The following is a 22,407-nucleotide window of genomic DNA, read 5'->3' on the forward strand; positions in this document are numbered from 1 at the left end:
GCGTCTAAGAAGGAGCGACAGGCGTCGGCGCTCGCCGTCGATTCGACACCGCCGGTCGCCGTCGAAGACGGTCGGCGTCGAGGGGATCCTCGACGTCGAGGACCTCAAGAAAGCGGTCGGCGTCAAGGAGGATTTGACGCTCACCGTCGAGAACTTAACGTTCAACGTGGCAGAGTTCGGCGTCGAAGACTAAGCGTTCGACGTCGCGGAGGCGGCGTTCGACGCCGAGTCGCGGAGGTGACGTTCGACGCCGGAAAAACGACGTTCAGCGTCGAGAAGAAAGAGATCGGCGTCTCGGAGTTGTCCCAACTCGCCTAAGCGGTGCAGAAGGAGTTCTGGCGCCAGAAGTCACGCTGGGTCTGGTGGAGGGCGCCGGAGACGGCGGTCACCTACTGGAGGGGCTGGTTCGCAGTCCCCTCCCTCGAAGAAGTCACCGGGCTCGGTGTATTCTGTGGTTTATACACCACCTCGGCCGAAGTCGACCCCGCCTCCTGTACCTAAGGAGGATCCTCCCATCAACCCTCCGCTTCCATCAGGACCGCCACCACCACCGCTTCCGCCTCATGGGCCCGCGCCTCGGTCGGAGATACCTCCTGTGTGAGAAGTTGGCCTTATATATAATGTTCACTATTCTAGTGAGTACTTTGTATCAGTCCAAACAACCCATATTGATGATTGGTTGTATGTCAACCTTATCGACCAGCTATCCTAGTAGCATGGATATGAGCAGTCTTCGGGCTAAACTCTAGAGGGCGTGTTAAGCCAGCTGTTATACCATCACATATACCCCTTGAACACCAAGTGAAAGGACACCACACAAGTTGTTATGAAAATAAACAGTGTATTTATTTAGATCACAACAGCCCTGTACTCTTTGAGGACAGGGTACTAAGCACACAACAAAACTCTTATAAAAAATACTTCAAGTTGCACAATTTACACAAATGCCCGAGGGGCACGAAAAACCATATACTACAAAAGTGGAATGCGAAATTACTAGCAGGTAAGTACTGTACTAATAGGCTTTGGAATCGCTAGGACTGGACTACTGAACCTTCAGATTACTAGCAGGAGGCCTAGGGGACTCGGGTGCAGAGTGTGCACTCTCACGCGGGATGCGGGACAAAGTCTATGGTTGCTAGGAATTACAAAGTTAGTGATATCGGACGAATCCGACTAGGTAGAGCTGAAACGAAAAAGGATCTGGACCCTTGGATAGTGAGGCTATGCTGGGGCACCGAAATGCCGAAGTTACCTAGCCCAGGGGCTGCGGCTGCATAGGTCTGGAAAGACGTCGGGAATCCTCGTTGCAGTCTATGGAGCCTGAAAGAAGAAGTTGCTGGCAGGCGACCAGTGAAGAAGTTCGAAGTGATCCAAGCCTGGATCGAAGATGGAAGACACCTGTAAGCAGAGGGGACCAAGTTCTGAATCACTAGCCAGTGATTAGATGGGTACCAGGATGGCACCGGATGGAGTCACCTCGACCAGGTGAGTGAGCGACGCTGGGCTCTCCAGTCTCACGGACCAGGAGGCGTTGTCGGCGACCAGGATGGAGGTGCGAGCTGTCCCACGATGGTTGCTGCTGTCGACGTCGCTGGACCCAGGATTGGGGCAACAAGTCTTGGCAAATTCAAGCCCACGCGGTGGACTTAAAATGGCGTCTGGAGTGGACCAGGAGGGTCTGGGGTGCTCCTCTTTTGGGAGGGGAGCAAGGGCCAGTCTGGAGCAACCAGACCAGCAGTGTTGATGTCGTCATTCGTCGTCGGGAAGGCCACAAGCCAGCGGGCTAGTAGCCAGACAACGCGGTGAGCAGCAACAAGCAGAAGGGCCCCACGCAGATCTGGTGGATGCTGGAGAGCTGAACTTCGGTGCTGGAGCTGCTCGGGGTTGGGGCTTCTCGGACCCCAAAGCACTCACTCGAGGATCCCTCGGCGGTCGTGCTGGGCAAGAGTCGTGCAGTCTTGAAGATGGCCGGTCCCTCGAGGTCTTGTCGCACCCACGGATCTCAGCTGAGCTGACGATGTGGGTAGAGGTCAGAGGTGCCAGGGAAGCCAGGTCTTGTCGTGCTGGTCAGTCGGATTCCGGAGGAAGGACGTGCAGCAAACCGCAGTGTTCTTGGATGGTGCCTGCGGGTGCAGGGTGACTACTCCTTAGTCACAAGGGAGAAATCTTGAGAAGAAGTCGAGAGTTCCTTTCGTAGAAAGTAGTTTCAGGATTCAAAGATGATCTAATTTGGAAGGGGGCCCGCTCCTATCTTTATTCTAGGAAAAAGGGGCTAGCACGCGACTAGGTCCTGCCCATGGGTGGGACCAGGAAGGGGGGTGGTTACACCCCTCTCCCATGCCGGACTTTCCCCAGCTCAGGGGCTGGTGTGCCCCTGGAACTGGTTCTAGCCGGCAGATGCATAGTGAGCACCGGGGTGCCACTTGCAGTCACCTTCCTCTAAAGCCCTACCTACCCAAGATACACAAAACCCTGTCTGGGATGGTGCTAGCACCGCCCCTGACAGGAAACCCTTTGTCCAAGCTCCCCTCGCTGGAAGGACTCCCAGCTGCAGGGGGTCAGACTTATGTCTGTGGTGGCAGCATCCATTTTGTGATGCTGAGGCTCGAGTTAACTTTAACCTGGGTTCACAGTTACATACGTGTCGTGTCCCTCTAGAAGGGTGGAATGCTAACCCCGTCGCCAGAATTGGCGAGGGGTTAGTATTCCAATTCGTATGACACCTTACTCGACATGTTTTGATAAAGCGATACCAAAGATAGCATATAACCGCGAGGATTATAATGCACTTAAGAGTATATGGTATGCGTTATCATGGAACAGCTATTAGGACTTGGTTCCGCAAGCTGCAAACGGCCTCAGCTCATGCCAGAGCACCATCTCACACGATTCCAAGCACTCTGCCTTCAGGATTGTCAAGGCCTGCCCTAGGAGTGACTGATAGGAATCTGTGTGTCCATTTTAGGGTTAGATATAGGTATACTATATCTAAAGCAAAGGGTGATTACACCACCTTGCCCCAGCTGTTGTGCAGCCAGTTGTGTCAGATTCAGATGGCCAGCCAGGGGTGGCATAATACATGCTGCAGCCCCTGGTAGGCCCTGGGTACACCTATGCCCTGAGTTACAGGGTCTGATAAGGTGGCCCAGTACCAATTGGATATGTACCTAAGGTACATGGAATCCATTTTACAGAGAGAGCAGTAGGCCTGGGGTCCTGATTGGCAGTGTCCCAGGCCAACTAAGTCGGAAAACCAGCAAAACACCAGGCAAAAAGTTGGGGGCAACCATAGTCCGGTATCCACCTTCCTACATCCTGTTCCTCCGCAAAGGTCAGTGTCACTGCCTCCACTTTCTACACTGCCTAAGGGGTCTTCCTAAACCGAAACCCCAGGATAGGCCATGGAAGACGCCTCCACGGAAACCTGCGGAGTGCCCACGAGCTGGGAGATCGCCTTCTCGTTCCAGGAGGAGGGAACGATCGCGCAACAGGTCATCCACGGGGTCGAGACGACGCCACAGGAGGCGCAGGTCTCATTCCCATACAAGGTCCTCAGGGACCAGGGACTGCTCTCCGACTTTGTCGGAATCAATGGAGACAAGGGTGTCACCGGTTGACGATCTGGTGTCCTTTCACGATGTCCTGTTAAGAGGTGCAGCAAAATTGGGCATCTCGTTGACGGTGCCCACGCCCAAGACATCGGTAATCTTCGAGACGCTGCATCAGAAACATCTGTCTCGTCCATTATTGCCACTGGTACCGGGCCTGGAGGATCCGGCCATGGACCTTTTTCTCACCCCGGCAGTGACTAAGGCGGCCCCCTCGAGACTACAGAAAAAATACCGGGCTCCCGATTCTGATCCGGCTTCTCTAAGAGTGGAACCCCCTCCAGACTCTGTGATAGTGACGGCGGCTCGTAAACAGCATGCCACCACTCCGTCATCCACAGTCCCACCAGATAAAGAATTTAGATGGCTAGATTCGGCCGGGAGGAAGGTTTGTGGGACGTCGGCGACTTCATGAAGGCTGCGAGTGCCACAGTCTTGTTGGGGCGCTATGACCGTGCCCTCTGGGAATCCCTCCAGCAGTTTGTAGAACACCTGCCTCGTGACAAGAGAGAAGATTTCCAGGAGGTGTTAAATGAGGGGATGTTGGTGGCGAATCAGGTCATCAGTGCTGCAGCCGATTCTTCCCTCCTGGCGGCGCATGGCTTCTGCCATGGGATTAACCAGCGACGACACGCCTGGCTCCGCCTCACGTCGCTGAAACCTGACGCACAACAAAGGGTTGCCAATCTACCATTCTCTGGCGAAACACTGTTTGGAAAACATGCGGATGACGAAATGGCCCGCATGAAGGCGGAGGCCGAAACACTCATGGCTGTGCGTCTGGAAAAGCCCAAGGAGACAAAGAAATCGTACCGCCCGTTCCAGAGACGGTTTGGTGGACAGGGCAGAGGGCGTGGCCAAGCTTCGGGACAGCAGCAGCAACAACAGCAGCAGTTCCGAAGGCCGTTCCAGAAGCGCCAGAAAGGCAGAGGCGGCCAACAGTCGGCACCAGCGACCAAAGGCCCGGCCGGGTCTAGGCCCTGAGCGCTTACTTCCCCTGCATCCGTTACCCACTCCGGTGGGGGAAAGCTTTCAATTTTTTCTGGCAGAGTGGAGAAAAATTACTCAGGACAAGTAGGTGCTGAATATTGTTTGCAATGGATACAGTCTTCGGTTCACCAACCCGCCTCCAGCAATTCCACCGGTCAGCTTGCAGTTTCAGCTGCGCGAGCTCCAGGCGGAGGCCGATATCCTGTTTAGGAAATGGACGATAGAAGATGTACCTCTGTCTCAAAGAGGAAGAGGTCTGTACTCCTGGTTCTTCCTGGTTCGCAAGAAGGACAAGAACGAGTTCAGGCCCATTCTGGACTTGCGACAGGCAAACAAGTGGATTCGCAGAGAGAAGTTTCGCATGCTGTCATTGTATCAGGTTTATCCTCAGTTGCAACAGGGAGACTGGCTATGTGCTATAGACCTACAGGATGCGTACTTCCATGTGCCCATTGCACACAAACACAGGAAGTTCCTGCTATTCCAAGTCGGTGCCAATCATTATCAATACACAGTACTCCCATTCGGGCTGAAATCTGCATCGAGAACATTCTCGAAGTGCATGGCGGTGGTAGCAGCACACCGGAGGAAGAACAAGGTGTTCGTCTACCCGTACCTGGACAATTGGTTGATCAAGGCCTCCTCCTTCTCGGAAGCTCGAGCACACTTCCAGAAGACCTGCGTTCTCTTGAACAAGCTGGGGTTGCACATCAACATGTCCAAGTCTGTCCCGACTCCGGTCCAATGCATACAGTACTTGGGAGCCTCCATCAATACGCTATCAGCAAGGGTGTCTCCTTCGGAGGAGCGACGATTATCACTCCTTCGGAAGGCTCAGGCTCTTATGACCACTCCATCTACAACAGTGAGGACGGTGTCTTCTCTACTGGGATCGATGGCCTCTTGTATCTTTCTAACGCCACACGCACACCTGCACATGAGACCGTTGCAAGAGTGCTTGGAGGACCAGTGGGATCAGAGGAAAGGATCTTGGGATGACAAGATAAGACTGTCTCTGCATGCTCTTCAGTCTCTGAAGTGGTGGTGTTCAGCGGAGAATCTCCTCAGAGGGGTTCCCTTCCACAAGGACATTCCCACGCAGACCGTCGTGACGGATGCTTCTCTCCACGGTTGGGGGGCGCACTCCGGAGACTTACAGATTCAAGGAACGTGGTCCCCGATGGAGGCCACGTATCACATCAATTTCCTGGAACTCAGAGCTGTTCACTTGGCACTGAAGGCCTTTCATCCGTCCTTTCAGACCAACTCTCTGCTTGTACAGACGGACAATACGACCACGATGTATTACCTCAACAAGCAGGGGGGTTCGAGATCGCGCACTCTGTCGCAGGAGGCGCAGGCGATCTGGCACTGGCTTCTGGCCAGAGGCCTGACGATAACGGCTACCCATCTGCCAGGTGTGCAGAATGTTCAGGCGAACGCACTGAGCAGACTGATTCAGGAAAACCACGAATGGGTCATAAACGACGAAGTACTAGGAGAAGTCTTCGCAAGGTGGGGGACTCCAGACGTAGATCTGTTCGCCACCGCCGAAAACAGCAAATGCCGAGACTTCGCCTCCAGGTACTACCAGCAGGGGACGCTGGGGAATGCGCTATGGATCAACTGGTCGAACAGCTTTCTGTACGCTTTTCCACCCATTCCCCTGATTCCAGCGGTACTCGTCAAGCTGGCCCGGTCGAGGGCGCGGATGAGTTCGAGGCATGTGGGCTGCTAAATTCATATCTTAGCATTAGATCGCCACCTAGTGTTGGGTCCGGATGATCGCACATTGTTGTCCTGGAAGAGTCTTCGAAGTATCCTGAGATGGGTGGCTCCTCCCCTGGACTACAGTGCGCATGGGCATCGGCTCCATCCCCAGATTGTTTTTTTCCGCCATTGGGTTCGGATGCGGTCTCGACGTCTCTCCGTCGGAACCGAATAAACATCAATCTTAACGGCCAAAAGGCTTTGGGTTCTTTACGTCGGTATTGTTTGCGTACGGTCTCGAGTTCTTCCGTCTCTCGGAGCCGGAATCAGCGGAGTTTTTACTACTCTTCGGACATCGAGGCCTTCTCATCGCGACTCGACACCAAGTTCCCAACATGGAGCGGAGTCCGTTTAAGCTTTGTCCGCTCTGTGGGTCCAAATACCCACATATAGACGTGCACCCGGTCTGTAATAAATGCCTTTCGCCAGACCATGACGAAGGAAGTTGCAGGGCCTGTGCGAGTTTCAGGTCGAAGAAGACTCTCACGATTCGGCGCGCGGTGCGCCTTGTGGCCAAACAGGCGGCCCCGGATCCAGAAAACATATTCGACGACCAAGAAGAGGAGGACCAGAGCCATCATCTTCAAATCTCCCCGCCTGAGACGGAGGTCGAGGCTGATCCGGAATATGACGACGACGGAGTCGTGGGTCAAGGCCTTGAATACGTCGACGAGGTAGGAGACGACGATATGGTTTATGGGGCCGCGGAAGATAGCTCAGGGGACGAGCTATGCCCCGAAGTTGACGGACATCAGGAGAGGGTCGCGGGATCGCCTGTCGGCCTTACCCAAGACCCTGTAGCACAAGCCACGGCCCCGCCTGATGGCCCGGCCACGGACATACTTGCTGCGCCGAGGGTTTCGAAACCGAAACTGAAAGCAACGGTCTCGACAGCACCTAAAATGGCCGACCCGAAACCGAAAGTTAAGGACTCAATCGTCCCTAAGATGGCGGTCGTAACAGCAAAAACAAATAAACCGGCAGCCTCATCGACTCCGTCGACCTCAGGTCCGCAGAAGTCGAAGAAACACGGCGATTCCACAGGGTCAAAATCGGCTTCGGAGGAGAGATCCTCTAAAAAGGGTGGCACGCACAAGACAAGCGCGCCGGCGCCGGCAAAGCCAGCCAAAGCAAGCGACACAGCCCCGGCTCCAACGGGGACATCTGCGCATCGCTCCAAGGACTCGGGGTCGGCGCCGTCCATCCCTCCAAAAGACCAACGGAACGTCGCATCCGAAGGCAAGGCCACCTCGTCGGTGCCAAAGACATCGGTCACCGACGCATCTCTCGTTGCTTCTTCACTACAAAGAATTAGGGAGAAGGCTTTTTCTTCGTCGACGCCAACGCCATCGACGCAGAAGGTGGCAGACGTCCCGGTCAAGCCCGCTAGTAAACTCCTCTTCCTTCTACCGCCAAAAGTGGTGCCGAAGGCCTTTTCATCGAAATCGACGCCAAAGAAGTCGGAATCTTCGACGGCAGGGGCATCTTCGGGTCAGGTGCTCGACCCAGAAGAGGATTCGGAGTGTTTCATAGACGCGGACACAGGGAAGTTAACCCTTTACAAAAGGAAAATCACTTCGCAGCCAGTGGAATCCTATGTCATCCCCCTAAAGAAGAAAAAGTTTCCACAGGACGCCTCAGGCCTCATGGAACCTATTCAGCCTCCTCTGGGAAGGAGCCCAACACCGTCTCCAGACCATTCTGAAAGTGAGGGCTATGGTGAAGACGAACAATACACGTTCCCAGTCAATGAACCTGATGCACAGCCAGATTCATATGATGCCATTGGGGACCAAGGCACCCAAGATGTGGGACAAGACCCACAGACTTTCAGTACACGTGCATCCCCTACAGAGGATTCTGCAGGTTTTCATGCACTCATTGAGAGGGCAGCTGCTAATCATGATGTGGACATGCATGCTGACCCAGTTGAGGAAGACTTTCTATTCGACACCTTTTCAGTTTCGGAAAGAACTGTAAAGACACTGCCTATGCTCAAAGGGGTCCTCAAGCATGCTGCGGACATCTTTAAAGAGCCTACCAGGGCGAGGGTGGTCAACCCACGTATTGAAAAAAAGTACAGACCAGCGCCTGCAGACCCTGCATACATTCGAGGACAGTTGCCGCTTGACTCCCTGGTGGTAGCAAACGCACGCAAAAGGGCCAACTCCCAAACAACGGGTGAAGCTCCTCCCCCGGATAAGGAGTCCAAAGTGCTAGAGGCAGGAGGCAAAAGAGTGGCTGCGCAGGCCGCCAATTTCTGGCGTATTGCAAATACACAGGCACTACTGGCACGTTATGATAGATCACATTACGACACACTAGAGCAGATTGTGGAACACCTGCCTCCGCAGTTTCAAGAGGGCACCAAAATGATTATACAAGAAGGACAACTGATCTCCAACGCGGCCATAAAGTGTGCACTTGATGCCGCGGACACGGCCGCTAGGGCCATTAACACCAGTGTCATGCTCAGAAGACAGGCTTGGCTCCGCATATCGGGGTTCAAACCTGACATTCAAACAACCATACTTAATCAGCCAGTCAATCCGGATAGACTGTTTGGTCCAGATGTTGACACCACCCTGGAAAAAATTAAAAAAGACACAAACTGCTAAATCTATGGGGGCCCTACAATCACAGCAGTTTCGTGGCAATAATTTTCGTCGCTCAGGTGCCCGTGGAGTCACCAGAGGACAGTTGGGTCAACAGTCACAGTTCCCTAGAGGTGGAGCACAATCCTCGTACCCCAAACAAAACAAGAGGGGCTACAGGGGAAACAGCAACAAAGGACGCGGCAAAGGAGGCAACAATTCACGCTCCTCTGCCACAAGCAGCCAGTGACTCTCTGTCACTGCCCCCCGACCACTTAACACCTGTCGGGGGGAGAATACAGCAGTTCCTGCCCGTCTGGATCAACATCACCACAGACAGGTGGGTGCGACAGCTTATCCAGTACGGTTATTGTCTAGAGTTAAAATCCACTCCACCCAACATTCCACCAAGGCAAAGACCTATGTCCGCAGAGCACTTGCACTTATTGCAGCAGGAAGTGTTGGTGATGCTGCAAAAAGGGGCAATCGAGCTCGTGCCAGTGGGGGAGGAAGGCACAGGGGTTTATTCCCTGTACTTCCTCATTCCAAAGAAGGACGGATCTCTCAGACCAATTCTGGATCTCCGTCCCCTCAATCTGTACATACTGTCAGAGCATTTCCACATGCTTACACTGCAACAGATTCTTCCTATGTTAAACAAAGGAGACTTCTTAGCAACCTTAGATCTCAAGGATGCTTATTTCCACATTCCGCTACATCCGTCCCACAGAAAGTACCTCAGGTTCACTATCCAGGGCACGCATTATCAGTTCAAAGTCCTACCCTTCGGAGTCACAACTGCCCCAAGGGTGTTTACCAAGTGTCTGGCGACAGTAGCAGCGCACCTCAGGAGGCAGAACATCCATGTCTACCCCTACCTCGACGACTGGCTCGTTCAAGCCAGGTCGGAACAGCAGTGCGCCGCGGACATGTCGACTACCATTCACCTCCTTCACGACCTGGGTTTCTCGTTGAATTACCCAAAATCACACCTTCAGCCGGCACATGTCCGGCAGTTTCTGGGTGCAACAATCAATACCCTGACGGCCAAGGCGCAACCAAACCAGGTCAGGATAGACGGCATACAGTCTTTAATCCAAAAGTTCAGACCGGGACACTCACTTCCAGCAAGAGTGTTCATGCAGTTGATAGGCATGATGGCCTCCTGCATCTTCATAGTCCCTCACGCACGGTTGCATATGCGCCCGCTCCAGGAGTGCTTAGCATATCAGTGGACACAGGCTCAGGGACAATTAACAGACCTAGTGTTGGTTACCAGTCGGGCATACAACTCTCTGCATTGGTGGACTCCACACAACCTTTGCAAGGGCCGACTGTTCCAGGAGCCAGTGCCACAGGTTATCCTGACAACGGACGCATCTCTCCAGGGATGGGGAGCTCATCTGCTCACTTACACAGTGCAGGGACTATGGACGACGCAGCAGCAGAAGATGCACATCAACTATCTAGAACTGATGGCGATCTTCATGGCACTCAAGTCCTTCATTGTACATCTGTGCAACAAGGTGGTGTTAGTCCGGACGGACAACATGACCGCGATGTACTACATCCAAAAGCAGGGAGGCACCCACTCACCACAGCTGTCTCACCTGGCTCAGAGCATGTGGAAGTGGGCCATTCAGAGGAACATCTTCCTCATGGCAGAACACCTCCCAGGGAAGGACAATCAGATGGCGGATCTGCTCAGCAGATACAGTCATCAAATGCACGAGTGGGAGATACATCCATCGGTACTCCAGCCGTACTTCCAAAGGTGGGGTCGTCCAGACATAGACCTGTTCGCCACAAGGGAGAACGCAAAATGCCAAAGCTTCGCCGCCAGGTTCCCACACCCCCAATCGCAGGGCAATGCGATATGGATGAACTGGTCAGGCAAATTTGCTTACGCTTTTCCCCCGACACCTCTGATACCACTGGTGGCGAGAAAACTAAGGCAACACTCGATGACACTCATCCTAGTTGCTCCAACGTGGGCGCGCCAAGCCTGGTACACCACGTTCCTCGAACTCTCAGTGGTGCCGCATCAAAGACTGCGCCTCACGCCCAGACTTCTGACGCAGAACCATGGAGAAATTCAGCATCCAGATCCGCAACAGCTCAACCTAGCGATCTGGCTCCTGAAGTCTTAGAGTTTGGATACCTCAACCTACCTCCTGAATGCATGAACATCATCAAGGAGGCGAGGAAGCCGTCAACCAGGGCATGCTATGCCGCAAAATGGAAACGTTTTGTCATTTACTGTGCAGACAATGACATAAACCCGCTAGATGCATCTATCCCTAACATCATTTGCTATCTGTTACACATTTATAAGTGCAAGCTAGCGTTCACTTCTATTCGGATACATCTATCCGCCATCGCAGCTTACCTTCAAAATAGGCAGCACCTCTCGGTCTTCAGGGTGCCTGCCATTAAAGCGTTTCTTGAAGGTCTGAAACGAGTCATTCCCCCAAGAACACCGCCAGCTCCGGTGTGGAACCTCAATGTGGTCCTCACCAGACTGATGGGACCACCATTTGAGCCAATGCACTCGTGTGAACTGCAGTTCCTAACGTGGAAAGTTGCTTTCCTAATTGCTATTACGTCACTAAGGCGTGTTAGTGAGCTGCAAGCGCTCACAATACAAGAGCCTTTCATTCAGATTCATCCAAATAGGGTAGTGCTACGTACTAACCCCAAATTCCTTCCAAAGGTGGTGTCACATTTTCATCTCAACCAAACTATCGATTTGCCGGCATTCTTCCAGAACCCACAAACGGTGGCAGAAAGAATGCTCCATACGTTAGACGTACGGAGGGCATTGATGTACTACATAGACAGGACACAACACTTTAGGAAGACGAAACAACTCTTTGTTGCCTTCTCACCACAACACAAAGGCAACCCAATTTCCAAAGCTGGAATAGCCAGATGGATTGTTAAGTGCATTCAAATCTGTTATCATAAAGCCAAGCGCACTTTAACAATACCCCCAAAAGCACACTCCACACGCAAGTTGGGGGCATCCATGGCTTTCCTAGGAAACATTCCTCTAGAGGACATTTGCAGAGCAGCCACGTGGATTACACCACATACCTTTACAAAACACTACTGTGTTGATGTACATTCCAAACAGCAAGCGGCTGTAGGGCAGGCTGTTCTCAAGACACTTTTTCAGGTTTCTGCAGCTGGCACGGGCAACCGCCGCTGATGGAGGGACTGCTATGTATTCTATGCTAAGATATGAATTTAGCAGCCCACATGCCTCGAACTGAATATGCTACTTACCAGTATGCATCTGTTCTTGGCATGTAGGGCTGCTAACATTCATATCGCCCACCCTCCTCCCCGGTGCCTGTCGCAGCTGCAGATATACTATTGTATTCAATCATTAGCATGGACATCCTTTACACTTTTCACTCCATCCTCTGCCACAATGGCGAAAAACAATCTGGGGATGGAGCCGATGCCCATGCGCACTGTAGTCCAGGGGAGGAGCCACCCATCTCAGGATACTTCGAAGACTCTTCCAGGACAACAATGTGCGATCATCCGGACCCAACACTAGGTGGCGATCTAATGCTAAGATATGAATGTTAGCAGCCCTACATGCCAAGAACAGATGCATACTGGTAAGTAGCATATTCATACTCATTGCTCCAGAATGGCCCAGGCAGTGGTGGTTCACAGACCTGCTTCACCGGTCTCTCCTTCCTCACATACGGCTGCCGTGCAGGCCGGACCTTCTCACGACGTTCGGGGTGGCAGATGTTGCACCCCAACCTCTCTTCTTTGAGTTTGGCGGCATGGCTCCTGAGATAGTGCAATATGGCCATTTGAATCTGCCCGAAGATTGCATGGACATACTGAAGGAGTCTAAGAGACCTTCCACTCGGACTTCCTATGCTTACAAGTGGAAAAGGTTCTGTATCTGGTGCAAGTCCAAGAACTATGACCCGACGACGTGCAAGGAAGATGTCATCCTTCCTTACCTTCTACATTTATCGCTGTCTGGCCTTAATGTTCATTCCATTAAGGTTCATCTCGCTGCATTGACTGCCTACAGGAAATGCCCTTCACAGACTTCCTTCTTCCAGATCCCTGTGATCAAAGATTTTCTGGAAGGCTTGAAGAAAGTATTCCCTCCTGTCAGGCTCCTTTCGCCTTCATGGGAATTGAATGTGGTGCTGTCCAGATAGATGAAGGAGCCTTTTGAACCTATTCATAAGGCTTTGTTGCAGCACCTATCCTGGAAGGCGGCGTTCCCCGTGGCCATTACATCGGCCCGCAGGGTGAGTGAAATTCAGGCGTTGTTGCCAAGAACCTTATAATGTATTTCATGCTGCTAAGGTGGTTATCCATACTCACCCTAAATTTCTTCCCAAGGTTGTTTCTGATTTTCATATCAACCAGACCAAAACTTTGCCTACGTTTTTTCCGAACTCTTCATCTCTGGCGGAAAGGTCTCTCCATTCCCTGGATGGGAGGAGGGTGTTGACATTTTATCTGGATAAAACCAAAGATATTCGTAGGTCGGACCAATTGTTTATCAATTATGGATCAGTCAGTACTGGTCTTGCTACCTCTAAACAGTCCATTTCTAGGTGGATTGTGTCCTGCATACAGTTGTTACCTAAAAGCTAATAAGACCTTGGGGGGTAAACCTAAGGCTCATTCCACCAGGGGAAAAGCTGCCACAACAGCTTTGCTCCGTAACGTTCCAATTGCAGAAATCTGCAAGACAGCCACTTGGAAGTCGGTCCATACCTTTACTAAGCATTACTGTCTGGACACTGATGCCAGAGCAGACACTCAGGTTGGGCAGGCTTTGCTGCAAAATCTTTTCACACAGTAGTGGTGTTAATTTTCTTCTCTCCACCGCCGCTTTGGTGTGGGGATGGGCTTGCCATTCTATTCACTAGATTATGACTATACACAGAGATCCACTACTACAGAAGGAGTAGTTTCTGTCCTGTAACTCCAGTTCTGTAGTAGGGGTATCTCTGTTATAGTCATAAGCGCCCTTCCTCCTCCCCGGTGGAGAAATATATTCATGTAGGGAATGCTACAAGTCTGGCGTGTTACGCCTTCAAAAAGAACTGAAAGTAAGAGGGACCTGTTGTACATTCTGGGATACTGGGAGAAGTTCTGGAAAGTTCTCTTAAAGGCACAGTATCCTATTTAAGCCACATATTGGCAGCCTATGGGGCTTGTCTGTCCAAGCCTTCCTCTCTATCATTCCAGAGGCTTTTACTGGTAGAGGCAAGTTTCTCTATGGAAGAAACTGGGCAGGCTGTGATGTGTGTGTGGTTTTTTTGGTGGAATTTCTAGTTGAAGTACTGGACAGTGTAGCCTGTGGATATAGGCTGCATTATTTGTCTTTAAATTCTCTCTTAAGTGTATTTGCAGTTCTGCATTTTTTGACAATTTAAGAGATTATTTTTGATTGCCAGTGTCCACGCACATGGGCGGGACTATTCACTAGATTATGACTATAACCGAGATACTGATTTCGATAAAGGGACACTGTTCCTAATGCAGGGTGCAAAAAGTCACCAAATGCATGAGGGTAACAGAGATACCCCTACTACAGAACTGGAGTTACAGGACAGAAACTACTCCTTGTCTATTGACGCGCAGGAAGCAAAACGCTTCCCTTCGCACTGGTAAACAAAGGGAACCTCCAATGACGTCAGAGCACCTCGCACACTGACGTCGTTGACGCGGAGGGGGGGGAAAGGTCTTCCCCTGCATTCCCCGTAAAATCTTTGATCGCACACCCATGGGGGGAGCACCAGCGCTTCCCCCGTGGTTGGGTCTCATGACTAGCTAAGCTTGTCATGAGCACAGCGCGACTATGCCATGACGAGCTCAGCTTATCATGAGCTTACAAGGGGTTAAAGCACGCTGCCCTTTACGCTGTTTCACAAATTTTATGCAAGTGCTTGGAAACACGGTTACCCATATTGCATTCCCTAGATATGAGTAATTGTACAGTAATCTCTATTCTTAAAAAACCATGCCCCTGATATCTTATGTATGGCTGTCGTAAACATTTTACAGAGTCCACCTAAAAATAAGAAAACCTTATTTTGAGCACTATAATGAATAGTTTGTTTTAGAGGACGTCAATTGAGCTTTTTGTACACTTTAAGATGTCTCCACCTCAAGATGTCTTGTATTTATTGTAGTTATGAAATGTTTTTATGCTTATTGTAACCGTGTTTTGGAACCTTTTATGGCTAAGGAGAGCTGAGTAAAGTCTTTTATTAGTTGATTGTGTCAACAAGCTCGAAGGCCATGCGTTGTCTGCACATGGGCATGGTGTGAGGCATAAATGTACTTTTAGCTCTTGGAAGTGGCAAGTAAGTCAACAGATCTTTTTCCCCTTCCTGGACCAAAGCTCTCTTTCCCCAGACAGTGGTATCCCTTAGAGAGCAAAATGCATCACCAGTCTCTTCTCGACTAGTGGTACTAGTCCCCTGCAACCGCAGGTAAAAACTACGTAATGGAACTGAAGAATTGCTGCCCATCAGGCCCTCCGCTGGATCGCCCACAAGTAGATTGTCCACTGCATTGTGGGAAATTTAGTCCTGACTTCCAGGAAGCTTCATGCAGCTACCATGTTCCCCATGACCTGCGTTTGTCTAATTAACTTTCTGCAGTGCTTACCTCTGCCAAGGCTGGTTGGTCCCCAGTCTGGCAACCACCCCCTTTACTTGACACTGCACCTCGAGGGAACTCTACAAAACCTTCGTTCATCATCAGCATTGGCTTTGTTGTGATAGATTATCTCTACCACTTTTCCCCATTAACCACAATGCTAAAGTTCTGCAGTAGTGAATTGCTGTGATTTATGTTTTCTTATAAAATTCATAACTCTGATTATATGTATCTGACCTCGTTCATTTTGGTGTCTAAATTTATATACAATTACACTTTATTTTTATACATTGGTGTCGGATTTCTGAGGGTTGTGTCAATTACTTATTGTCCATGTTGTTACTCTGGAATGCTTACCACATTTTCCTCTTGTAAATCCGATTGGTCTTTGCCACTCCACCAGAACTGAGCTAAGGACTTATTATTGTGAGTCCAAGGACCATCTTTGAGGTATTGTGAGAATATTGTATGGTGAAGCCTAATAAGCGTGACCAGATAATACTCCACCTTCCTTCAAGTATCAGTGTTGTCTCTTCCTCTGTATGAACAAAACAAGACCACTTAAGTCGACATATTCTGCAGTGTATACAAAACAAAAGCACGTTTGACATTGGTTATCGCTACTAACGCTGTGTGCACAGCCGAGAGTCTCTGTGGCACGGTTGGCCATGTTTTGTGTCTGTATAGGATCACCCTTGGCTGTGCTGGGCATCTTTTGTGGGAACTGTACAGTATCACCTGTCTGTGTGTATTTGCCTTTTTTCATGTATACAAACTGCACATTATCACTTTCATGAGGCATGTTTCTCTCTGGTTCTAGGTTGAAGTCTGCAAGGGATGTGGTATCCCGAACTGGGCACGCGCTGGCCCTCGGCTCCCTGTACCGATATCTGGGTGGCATTGGTTCCTCTCAGCACCTCAGCGCCTGTGTGGGAATCCTGTACACACTCGCCCAGGACAGAACATCTCCTGAAGTACAGGTGGGCTCTTCATATCTGCAGGAAATAAACATTTACAGTTCGATGTGAATGTAGGTGCTGAAGTAGGGGTGAGGTTCAAAATGCCCTGATATTCAGATTCTCATAATCACCTATGAAAAAGTTGCTTCAGAGTAAAAGAGACTGCACCGGTGCTTCTTGTTATGGGTTTATGAAAGCGACCGTCCACCTCGTCTCTGCCCAGATCCTTTCTCATTCCTCTGGACATCTGCTGTTATGATACATAGTACGTTCTACCAACCCGCCCCAGTCTAGATCCGTTTTGCAGTCCTCTACCTTTGGTAAAGCTCGGATTCCCAGTACCTGGCTAGGCTGCATTTTGCCACCACTGCCAACCAAATCCCAGTGTATCTTGGCCATGCCTCGAGCACAGCACCAATCTTAACCACAGTGGAGTCCTGTTCCCTCAGGATTGTAACTGCAGCTGTGTCCAATTCCCTGACGATTGTGCTCTGAATATCTCTTCAACAGAGGCTGCACAGTGTGAGAGGGTACCGGACCATAGCACAGGCCAGACCCGAGTGAAAGATGGCTGTCCTTAAAAGTGACCTTGATGTTGGCCCAGAGCACATTTTAGATTCACAACACTCTGTTAGTCCATAAATTAGGTAAAAAACTGAAGGGAGATGTGTGCATATTCATGGTCAAAGTAACAAAAAAGAATGTTAAATGCCAGTTTGCGAACTATAAATTTTGAAAACGCATGTATTCATTGGGCCAAGTTGTGCCTAACCTTCTCCTGGCTGACAACTCCTCTCTTGGCTCTGTCAGCAGAAATGCCCCCTGCTTTCCTCCACTTGGAAGTAATGGTTCCATGATGAGTGGATTTTCCTCCTACCATGCCTATTGCACAGACTGCATTGATGTCAATATCGAACCCCAAACTGATAGATGCACTTATCTGGAAGAGCGCTTACTCAGTGTGTCTCAGCGCTAAGGCGCAGCCAGCTTTGCTGATGTCTCTGTGCTTCGTTGTCATTGTAGTCATTCACATAGTAAACATTTACTCACATTCCGTGCCATGCCTACTGTGCGCACACACCTAGATCTGGTTGTTGGAGTGAGGGCACGTGTTTTTGGATGTCAGGGTAAAGTATTTGCGTTAACAGAGCAGTACAAAGTGACACCCCTGTCCATGGCAAGCTGCTTATTTCAGAGAGCCACATACTGGTGCGAGCTGCGCCATCCTTCAGATTCACTAGTGTTCACCGGTCCTAGGATCGTGCCGTGGTCTGCACAATTCCCGGATAGATTGTGCAGGAGCATTTCAAAATGCCATTTACCTACGTAACGTGTGCCAATGTGTGGCGGCCCCAAAGTTTAATACTGTGACTCCTGTGAGGATTAAACACCAGTGGAGAGACGGAGGGCTTAGTCAACATCCTTTGAGGTTCTTCATACCTTTTGCCAACTTTGAAACCATCCCCAGCAATCCGTTCAACCCCGGACAAGTTCCTTTTCACCACCAAAATCATTGACAAATTGAGCTTTGAAAATGAGCCTAACCTTCAAGAGTCTCTCTATCTGCTAGCGTCACTCCAAACCTCCATGAATGGAAAAGTCCGCTGTATCCTTAATGCCAGGACCTGCACGTCCTCTAATAGTTTTGAATAAGAGAATTCACTCCATGGATTATTGGCTCTAATTGGACTCAATATCCAAGACGTAGGAAGGCACCTTGAATAAACCTTGCCACCAGGCCCTGGAGGAGAGATTTGTCTTGTGCAATGTTGTCTAGCAGGTGCCACTTTACAAGCATTGGAGTTTAGAAATCTGCCACCTGAGCATTTGTTGACATATTAAGGATAGCAGCTATCTTTATATCTGAAATAGGCCATTGGTAGATTTATCGGGTGAGTGTCCACCTTTAACCTTAACCATGCTTTGCCACCATGGTGATGGATACCCGCCTCCTCCCCATGTAGCAGGAGTGGTTTATTGACAAACCACTTCACCATATGGAATAGCAAAGCAACATGATCAGCTCCTCAGGCCTAGTGTATTGATAACTTTGGAATCTCCGAGGCTGTGGAGACTTGGTGAGCTTATCTCGAGACCCAGTTGGGCGTAGCTGGAGGCACACACTAAGTAAGCCGGTGCCACCACAGGACAATACTTCACCGATCTCCCACTGGGCTTCGCAGTGCAGGTACCGCTTGTTGAGCTTTGTCACCCTTGCTCTGGTCAGCTTCTCTTCTTTCAAGCAGCTGGATAGGCCCCTCCTAAGGCCGCCCTTTTGCAGAAACCCCTGCATTGCTTTTCTTGCAGGGGCGGCTCGTCCTATCAAGGCAGATCCTCCATGCTTCCAGCAGGAATCCTTGGACCCCACCTAGCAGCAGATCTGGCTGTCGAAAGCAACAATCCCTCATCACAACAGTTTCTCCAACTTTTGCAGGAGTTCACTGGGCTTTGGGAAGTCCTAGAACTTGGACTTGAGTATTGAGACCCGTTTTTATGCTGTGTTTGCAGACAGACTATGTAGGTTCTAAAAGCTCAAGTGAGTGATTCCAGGTTATTCCGCTCCAATGCCTACTCATTCCAGACCGGCCAGCCCTAGTCTGCGTCCTCGAGTGTCCGAAGGAAGGAGGGTGCGGGCTGGAAGTTTCTGGCCCAGAGAAAGGCAAAAATGGGCATGAAAGAGAAAAGCCTCTAATTCCATAGCTGTCCTCATGAATGGGAGGGGGGGGGGGGGACACCTCAGGGAATAGTAGAGCAGGTCATAGGCAAAGATTATCTCTACACTTTAGAGGGAACCACTGTCTCCTGCCCCCCACCGTAGAATCTGACCTATCACAAAGGCTTCAGGAATGTGTGAAGGGAGCCCAGCAGTATGAAATGCACATCTGTCTGGCTACTCTGACCGCCGAAAATGGATTCCGCTGTGTTCAGTCAGTCATGACAAATATACTGCTTCCTCATTCTGCCCTCCCCACCCCCCGCGACACCTGCACACAGCTGGATTCAACACCGCACCCAGTTTCAGAGGACTGGCAGAGTTCATTAAAAGGGGAGACCAGTAGGCAAATCTCGGAGTCGTGATCCATGACACGCCTGCTCGTCGGTGTAGACGATTGTTGTGTGCGCGGAGGCAAAGGAATGAGTGAAAGTTACCAAAGGCCTGAGTCTTGGATAACCCATGGAAGGAGTGTTAGCTTGGAGTCACTCCTATCCCAGCAGTCTGGTAAATGTTTGGGGGTGCAGGTCTTTCAGAATACTCTCTGGGATGCCTGTAAGAGGTTTATGAGCTTGGCAAAGAGGGGTGTGCTTGCTCACACAGACATGCAGTGAAAAGGTTGAAAAATTGTTCATGGAGATAGCCTACTTCGGCATAAGCACCGAAAATCCAACTATTCGACATGTTTTAGTTAAGTTGGATGATGATTTAAATTTTTTTTATTGCCAAATATGTATATGTAAATACCATGTATTTCCCTTTTTATGTACTTATGAACTTGGAAGTTCCTAAATTGAATGCAGTTCAATTAGTTCTTACAAGCATAGATTCATAAAAAATTCATGAAAAATAACAATTCATTTCTTCAGATATTTCCCTTGCTTTTTAAATGAAACATTCCAGTCAGCTTTTGTTACAAGGCAAAATGTTGCAAAATATTTTCTGTCATCGAATACATACATCCGTCCATCACCACCCCCTTTTGTACCGCATCGAATACATCGTGGCATCAGTGGCATTATAAAAACATCTGGTCATCGGAGTCCTTCACATTTTCCAATGAACTCCTGCGAAATGTGATACAGCCTATTGTACCCTGACAGGTCTTCTCAGGTGGCATAGATTTTATGCCAGAGGTACCAACTTCCTGAACAGAAGTATTAACCACTTCAGTCATGGCCCACAATACGAGGGGCAAGTATTTAGGGAGTATGTTGTGTCTTCAGTGCAATTAAAGACATAAACACATTTCCCTGCCTTTTACCTCTCTCTAGCATGCTGTAGAACTATTTGAAGGTCACATGTTAAACTGAATTTTTTGATAAGGGGAGTTCCCTTACAAAATGGCTTGTTGTAAAATAACTAAATAGTAGAAACATATGGGGGTTTAGAGCATTTGTGCAGAGCAGTAGATTTGAGAACCGTGAACGTAGTCAAGTCAAGTCAAGAGATTTATATAGCGCGCTACATACCCATAGGGTCTCAAGGCGCTTGAGGAAGGGTGGGGAATTACTTGTCGAAAATCCAAGTTTTAAGTTGCTTTCTGAATGCTAGGTGGTTCTGAGTAAGGCGAAGGTGAGTGGGAAGTGAGTTCCAAGTTTTAGCTGCCAGGTAGGAGAAGGATCTACCTCCCATGGTGGTTTTGTTGATGTGAGGTACAGTGGCAAGGGCTTGGTTGGAGGATCGTAGCTGACGGGAGGGGGTGTAGAAGGACAGTCGTGTGTTGAGGCATTCGGGTCCAAGTTCGTAAAGTGCTTTGTGTGCGTGGGTTAGGAGGCGGAAAGTAATCCTCTTATTTACGGGGAGCCAGTGGAGGTTTTTCAGGTGACCAGAGATGTGTTCTTTACGCGGGATGTCTAGTATGAGTCTGGCTGAAGCGTTCTGGATGCGTTGTAGTTTTTTCTGGAGTTTTGAGGTGGTACCGGCGTATAGGGTGTTTCCGTATTCCAGGCGGCTCGTGACCAGTGCGTGGGTGACAGTTTTTCTAGTTTCGGTGGGGATCCAGCGAAATGTTTTTTTGAGCATGCGAAGAATGTTGAAGCAAGATGATGAAACGGCGTTGACTTGTCTGGTCATCGAGAGTGAGGAGTCCAGGATGACGCCCAGGTTCCGTGCGTGGTCCGTCGGGATGGGTGCTTTTCCAAGGGCCTCTGGCCACCAAGAGTCATCCCAGGCGGAGGGGGAGGTGCCTAAGATGAGGACTTCTGTTTTGTCTGAGTTCAGTTTCAGACGGCTGTGCTTCATCCACTCGGCTACTTCTTTCATTCCTTCGTGTAAGTTGGTTTTGGCGGTGTTAGGGTCTTTGGTTAGTGAGAGGATTAGTTGAGTGTCATCAGCGTAGGAGATGATGTTGAGATTGTGTTGGCGAGCGATGGCCGCAAGGGGGCTCATGTATACGTTGAAGAGGGTGGGGCTGAGTGACGATCCTTGTGGCACGCCGCAGATGACTTCAGAGGCCTCTGACTTGAATGGTGGGAGGCGGACTATCTGGGTTCTTCCGGTGATCCATTCCAGTGCTTTTCCTTGGATTCCGACGTTTCTGAGGCGCTGTAGAAGGGTGCTATGACAGACTGTGTCGAAGGCAGCTGAGAGGTCGAGGAGGATGAGGGCGACTGTGTCTCCATTGTCCAGTAGAGTTCGAATGTCATCTGTTGCTGCGATAAGTGCGGTCTCAGTGCTGTGTTTGGCTCGGAAGCCGGACTGTGAGGAGTAGAGGGATTTGTTGGTTTCGAGGAAGGTGGCGAGCTGGTTGTTGACCGCTTTCTCGATGACTTTGGCCGGGAATGGAAGGAGCGAGATGGGGCGGTAGTTTTTGAGTTGGGTGGGGTCAGCTGTGGGTTTTTTCAGAAGGGCGCTAAGTTCGGCGTGTTTCCAGCTTTCCGGGAAGGTGGCGGAGTTGAGGGAGCAGTTGATGACATCTCGGAGGTGTGGTGCTATGATGGAGTCTGCTTTGTTGAAGATGTGGTGAGGGCATGGGTCAGTTGGGGATCCTGAGTGGATGGAGTTAATCAGGCGGATGGTGTCCTCAGTGGAGATTGGGTTCCAGTCGTTAAGGATGTTCAAGGGAGGTGAAGGTTCTGCAGAAGGTTGGGTGGGTTGGTCTCCGG

General features: G+C 50.2%; 1 protein-coding gene across 4 annotated transcripts in view; it reads left to right on the plus strand.

The window, feature by feature from the left end:
• The window catches only part of HEATR5A (HEAT repeat containing 5A), a 502,340-nt gene that overhangs the window by 155,143 nt on the left and 324,790 nt on the right, over positions 1–22,407 (plus strand). For all 4 annotated transcript variants that reach the window (XM_086936964.1, XM_086936962.1, XM_086936966.1 and 1 more), the window contains exon 19: positions 16,449–16,608. In XM_086936964.1, the coding sequence (XP_086793090.1) occupies positions 16,449–16,608 (160 nt within the window). The remainder of the gene's footprint in view (positions 1–16,448; positions 16,609–22,407) is intronic.

Source organism: Lissotriton vulgaris, chromosome 9 (assembly GCF_964263255.1).
Source record: "Lissotriton vulgaris chromosome 9, aLisVul1.2, whole genome shotgun sequence".
Lineage (NCBI taxonomy): Eukaryota > Metazoa > Chordata > Amphibia > Caudata > Salamandridae > Lissotriton > Lissotriton vulgaris.